Genomic DNA, 6994 nt, shown 5'->3' on the forward strand with positions numbered 1-6994 from the left:
TTGGGTAAATTTATAGAGATTAGTGATAAAAATAGGAAATATTTGAACTGTGTATTGATAATTAATATGGATATTAGTGTTAAATATTTAAGACCCATTGAAATTAGAACTGGGGTGTCATCTTTCCTCATCTACCTTGAATTTTATAAAGGGTTTTTGTATTTAGACCCTGCTCCTGATTCAATCTTAGAATTCCCCTCCTCTCAATCAAAACCTAGAAAGATTCCTGAGGTAGACATTAGTCTCAATATGGAGCAAGCGGAATCTCTTTTCCAACTAGGAAACCTAAGGAAGTAGAAGAGGGGGAGATTATATCATATCAGAGTAGGGATGATTGGTTGATTGTCTCTTCTCTTCACACCCTTGATGAATTGTCGTTGGATAAGCTAGGCAGGACTGCCTATCCAGAGATACCCCTTGTCAAGAAGGGAGAACTTTCTCTGGTTTCTAAGGATGGGAAGGGTGGGGAGAACGAAGCCCTTCCTCTTTCCTCTAATTAGGTTACTAGTTTGGATGGTCAGAGAAACTCTAATGGCTCTCCCCATCTAAGGGAAGGCCCCATTAGATCAAAAAGGGCTAATCAAGAGGAGGATCAAGCCTGCAAAGAGGAAGAGGTTAATTGCATTATTGACTATTTATGTGTTTCAGTTACTGAGGAAACAATGGAGAAACTATTGGATAAAATAATAGACAAGGATGAGCTCGATCTTCAAAAAAAAATGCTTAGTAAAGAGATTTTGGGCTTTCCCCCCCCTCTATGGTCTTAGACATGGAGGAAATTTTTTAAGATTCAGACAACAAGGAAAATGAAACCTTGGGTATCAAACTTTGGGAAGATGACAAATCTACTCTGGATTGTGCCAATCTCTACAAAAAGAGAGGTTGGAAATCCTTATTGGAGCTAAGAACTAATGATGGTGCTGCGGAAGGTCAGGTTAAACTCACAAACATGTTTCATGCAAGAAAGGGGAAGTTCCTTCCCAAGGCATCATGAAAGTAGTTTCATGGAATGTTAGGGGCTTAACTGCCCCTAACAAACAAAGGATAGTCAAGCAATGCCTATCCTCTTACAGTTTAGAATTAGCTCTGTTACATGAGACCAAACTAGGGAATGAGGATTTAGCCTCCTTTGGCAAGCGATTAGGCTCTAGCCAATGGGGCCTCTGGAGGAATTTCTATAATATGGGATCCATGCAATATCCTCTTTTCACTTATGGAGTCACATAACAATTGGATGAGTGGGAGGGTTACCAGCCTGAAAAATGATCTAGACTTTGTCATTATTAATGTGTATGGGCCAATCCTTAATGAGGATAAAAAGAGAGTATGGGAGGAAATTCAGAATTTCATGGGCACCCTTAATCAGTTATGCATTTTAGGGGGACTTTAATACAATTTTGCATCATCATGAGAAGTGAGGAGGCCTAGGTAAAAATTCTCATGCTTCTCTTGACTTTGCAGATTGGATCCATCGTTGTGGCATGATAGAAATCAATATGGTAAAGGAAGCCTTTACCTGGAATAACTGAAGGTTAGGTTTTAGCAACATTGCAGAGAAACTTGATAGATTATTTGTATTGGGTAGTCTCATCAACTTTCCCTATACCTTGGAGGCCTCTATTCTACCTTTCTCAAGATCAAATAACTTCCCTATTCAACTTGGCATTCGGGGCGAGGTTGGCCCAAAAAGATGCCCTTTTAAATTCAAGAATATGTGGCTAAAAGATGACAATATCCTTAAGCTTCTTAAGAAATGGTGGAATGCGGCCAAGGTCTCTAGGTCTAGGATATTCAAGGTTGTTAACAAACTTAAGATTATTAAGCAAAATCTCATCCATTAGAATAAGGAGCACTTTGGCAATATTTTTTAACAATAAGGTCCAAGTCGAAGTTGAGTTCACAGAAGTTAATGACAAAGTGATGAAACATGGGATGGTTGAGGCCCTGTTTCTGAGAGAAATTAAAATCCTTGCGGATCATGAATCTATTCTTGCCAAAGAAGAAGTCTTTTGGAAACATAAATCTAGAGAGACTTGGCTGGAGGAGGGTGAAAAGAACACCAAATTCTTCCACAATAGTATGAGGATGAGAAGAGTCATTAACCATATCTCCAAGATTACGTTGAGTGATGGCTCTGAGGTGGCTAACCCTAAATTCATTGTGAAGGAGGTTGTGGATTTATTTTCTCTTATTCTCAACTCTGACTAGAGCCCCCATGGCTTTGTCTAGGACAATTTTATTAAGTGTATCCCAAATCTTTTGAGTAAGGACCAAACCGATTCAATGATTGCTAAATTTTCTTTAGAAGAAGTAGAAGTAGCTATTATGCATATGAGACCATACAAATCCCCTGGGATGGATGGCTTTCTGACTAGTTTCTTTCAAAAATGTTGGCCCTTCTTAGGTGAGGAGGTGACCACAGCTCATGAAGGGATGAGGAACTAAGGTAATATCCTCAAGGAAATCAATAGTACCTTTTTGGCCCTTATCCCAAAAAAGGATAAACCTAAGCATTTTGATGAGTTTCAACCCATAGCCTTGTGCAACACTATCTATAAGATTTTTTCTAAAACTCTAGCTAATATGCTTCAGGAACTCCTTCCCCTATTGATCGGTGAGGAACAGACAGGTTTTGTTCCAGGAAGATCTATTTCCAATAGGGTTATTATAGCTCAGGAGGATATCCACTTTGTCCAGAAGAATGGAACTCCCAGTATGCTCTTAAAGTTAGACATTAGAAAAGCATACGACAAGGTAAATTAGAGATTTCTATGTAGATGCTTAGAAGTTTTTGAATATATCTCTACACCTAAATTCTCAATATTGGTCAATGGCACTGCTGAAGTTTTTTTTAGCTCCTCTAGGGGATTAAGGAAGGGAGATCCTTTATCCCCTTTTTTCTTCATTATTATGGCAGAATCCTTAGGGACATTGATTTCTAGAGCTAGCGAGAGTAGCCGGATTGAGGGAATTAGAATTACCAGCAACCTTGACCCTATAACGCATCAGTAATTTGTGGATGACACTATGCTATATGGGCTTAGTGATTTAGGTGAGGCTCAAGATTTTAAGAAAATCTTGGACTCTTACTCTAAGGCCTTAGGTCAAGAAATCAATCTAGCTAAATCTGAAGTCTTCTTTTTCAACACTAAGTTAAGATTACAAAAAGACATTTGTGGCATTTTGAATTTCAACCTAGGAAGTCTCCCCTACAAGTATCTAGGTTTACCACTAGATAAGGGCTCTGGGTCATCAAATCTATGGGATTGAGTAGTAGATAAGTTTAGAAGTAGGGTAGCAACCTAGAAGGGTAAGTGGCTATCCTTTGCGGGTATAACTACTCTGGTCAAATCAGTTCTGGCTGCTATGCCCATCTATCAACTATCATGTTTTAACCTACCCCAAACCAAAAAGGAAATGGTAAATAGACATCCAAGATCTTTCTTTTGGAAAGGGGCAGAAGAGAAGAAACGGATCTCCCTTATGGCCTCGTATAAGATCTGTAGGCCCAAGTTAGCAGGGGTTATTGGGATTAAGAATATTAAGGTTCAAAGTAGGGCATTAGGGGCCAAATTAGTATGGAGAATGTTTAGATCTCCTTATCTTAATTGGACCCAAATCCTTTATAATAAATATCTCTGAGGTAGGGACCACATGAGCCTCTTCAAGGACTCCTCCCCCCCAAAAGGCTCGCGTATTTGGAACTTTATGCTAGATTATAGGAAAATCATCTTAGACAAATTATCATGGAATATGGGTAAGGTTGATAAAGCCCTTTTCTGGTCTGACTCTTGGGGAGGTTTCCCAGTCCTTCAGCAAAAAGTTAACCTGGAATCATCAAGAGTAGTGTTAGAATCTATTTGGGGTAGGTATGTTAAGGATTACATCACACCTTCTGAAGGAGACTTAGCCAAGGAATGGTATTGGAGATCCCTTGATCAGGTGGACATCCCTGCAAGGGAGAAATTGTTGCTTCAAGACATCCTTAGTAAGATGATGGTCACTTTCAACTTAGGGTCACATGCTCTTGTCTGGGATGGGTCAAAATCAAGAGAATATACCTCAAAAGATGGTTATAATCTCCTCCTGAGTCAGCAACTCTCCTCTTCCACTTTTGTCCCTTCAGACTTATGTTGGGATAAGATGTGTTTACCAAAGGAAGGTTTGTTCTCATGGATTTCTCTCCAGAATAATATTTTAACATCAGATAGATTCAGAAATATGGGCTATGAAGGCCCTAGTAGATGTCCTTTATGTGAAGAGGCTGAAGAAGATAAAGACCACATCCTTCTTAATTGTAATTATTCCTCTAAGTGTTGGCTTTGGTTATGCAACAAATTAGGATGGTACTCAACCTTTCCCAATTCCATCCTTGGGATGTTTTAGGCATGGCCAATCCTTTTCAAGAACTCCCTATATGGTGGAATTTGGAACCTGGCCCCTTCTTTGGTTATCTGGGTACTTCGGAAGAAAAGCAATAGGAGACTCTTTAAGGAAGAGAAGATGGATTGGACCCTTCTAATAAATAAAATAGAAGCCTCAATTGTGTAGACTTTAAATAGTAGAACTTCTAAATTTCCTAGTACTCTCTCAGAGATGACCTACTGGGATGAGAAGATGAGGGGGCGGTGGTTTGGTTTGAGGATCCCTCCCTTTGTTGGAGATGGTAACTCTAACAAACAGGAGCTGAGAAAAGCCTGCAAGTGGAGATCCCTTGAAAGGGATTTAGTCAAGCTAAACTTTGATGGAGCTTCCCGAGGGAACCCAGGTCCTGTAGGTATTGATTGTTATCTACATGATGAGGGTGGGATGGAACTGGCTAGTCTAGAAAAACCTATAGGGTTTGAATCCAATAACAAGGCTGAAATCTTAGCTCTAATTGAAGGTCTCCTTCTTTGTCAAAATAGGGGTATTCACAAACTGGCCATTGAAAGAGACTCAGCCATTATTATCAATGGCCTTAGAAAAGGTTCTCTGCCTAATTGGAAGCTAAATGCGCTCTTGTCTAGAGCTCTTGGTCTCCTTAAATATTTCAAGAAAATAACCTTCAATCATATCTATAGAGAAGGAAACTCTAGGGGGGATGAATTAGCTAATGCAGGAGCTGATGGGCAGTTCATTAGTTAGGAGGGAGTCCTCATCCTCTATTTTAGCTAATTGGAAGGTTATCCCAGGCTTCTAGTCTTGTTCATCCTGGCTTCCCCTTCTTCTGAAAGAGGTGAGTCTCTTCTACCTTAGGGGGATAATCCTAGATCGAAGATGGAAGGAAGTGTTCCTATCATCGCTCTAAGCTGGGGAAGTTTAGTGAGCCTGTCTCTAAGCTCTCTTAATATATTTATGGTTCTCTGGTCTTTTTCGTGGAAAGCTTATTTTCATACATCTTCTTTAGATCTCCTCTTAGAGCCTTATAAGATTTTACGTCTATTGGTATACATATGCATATATGGATATGCATATTTATATAGACATGCATATATATATAATTATAGATATATATATATATATATAATTATATATATATATATATATATATATATATGCATGGATGTATATGTATTAATATTCATATAGATATATCGTACACCAATAGGAATAAGAGATTATGGTGCTTTAAGAGTTAGAATTATCTATTAATTTATTTTATACTCTATATGTTTTTATAGCTATGATTTAGACCATATTTATCTATGGCTTTTATCCATATTTTAGAGGCAACTGATACTTTTTTAGGACATCTTCTGTCAGCAACTCCCCTCTATTAGTACCAACTTGATGACATTATTGTGGTGTTGATGTGACTTCCCTTACTGCGATAGCCAGCAATTGCTTAAGAGCTCATTCATGTAGAGGCGACGGTATTAATTACCTTGATCTGGGAGATTGTTTCAATTGAATCTTGGCCCTTCGATCTTTTTCATCCATTAGTGTCTATCATCCCTCTCAGGAAGAGATGAGTTGTATTTCAAGATGCCTTTTAATTTTAGTTCTATTTAAGTTTTTACTTGCTTGGGCTCTCGCTTATTTGATATTCTAGCAGCTCCTATGGATATCCTGTTAAGATTAATAGGACTCAAGCGGCAAATGGATTTTGTAGGAGAAGGAGGAGAGATTGAAAGGCATTCTGGTCTTTCTGAATGCCCTAGTCATCAGGCCAGTCATGAAAATCCTCGAGAATGATTATATTATGAATGAAGACCACACTAGAGCCAATTCAGACATTGCTGCAATGTTCTTGGTAGTGGCTATGCATTTTGAGAATGATAGGAATGTGGTAATGAGACTTTGTAAAAGGGTCTTCAAGAAGGAATTGCTCGGAGAATTTGACCAAGTGGTGGTTAATATTGATGAGGAGCTCTCTGCTTTGAAGCCTCATGACTATGATATTCTCATCAAGATGAATAATCAGGTGCCTAGATACCCAATTTTGTCAATTGAGGATCTGATAGCCTTTCAAGCCTAAAACCCAATTAGGTGAAGGAATCTCTTCTTCCTCATGTGGCTTCTAAAGGTTAGGAAACCAACGTGCAATAGGTGATTGGCTAGCTATCTAGAAGCAGAGAATATTGAAGTGGTTTCGGACGATGTGGAAATCCCTCCATCCCCTACTTCCTCCCCTAATAATTTGCCAACCAACACTAGAGAAAGGTTTCCCCATGAGCAGGTAAGGAGATGTTGGGCTAGTTAGAGGGGTCCATTATGGTTTCAGGTTTCTCGCCTCTTTATGACTCTCAAGTGTTTATAGTTTTTTTTTTGATCTAGATTAGTTCAAATCTACCTTTAGACATATGATTGTTAAATAGGATTTTTTACTCTAACTTTTTTTTGGCTTCTATCCTTTAAGATGGGTCAGCCCTTCACAACTCAGACTTAGATTTTTGAAAGTGTTTATGGATTAAGTATATTAAGCTTATTGTCTTTACTCTGGTAGTATTTATTTATCTTGTGTGAACTGATGACCTTTTTGATTGTCAACACGTTTCAGTTTGTTCTAAGA

At 38.6% G+C, this 6994-nt stretch overlaps 1 protein-coding gene across 1 annotated transcript; it reads left to right on the top strand.

Moving 5' to 3' along the window:
• Window positions 1-4596: 4596 nt before the first annotated feature.
• On the top strand, window positions 4597-5127 carry LOC131856782 (uncharacterized). The gene has a single exon (XM_059208705.1). It carries the CDS (start codon window positions 4597-4599, stop codon window positions 5125-5127), a length of 531 nt encoding a protein of 176 aa, XP_059064688.1.
• The last annotated feature ends 1867 nt before the right edge of the window (window positions 5128-6994 follow it).

This window comes from Cryptomeria japonica, chromosome 7, assembly GCF_030272615.1.
Source record: "Cryptomeria japonica chromosome 7, Sugi_1.0, whole genome shotgun sequence".
Classification (NCBI taxonomy): Eukaryota; Viridiplantae; Streptophyta; class Pinopsida; order Cupressales; family Cupressaceae; genus Cryptomeria; species Cryptomeria japonica.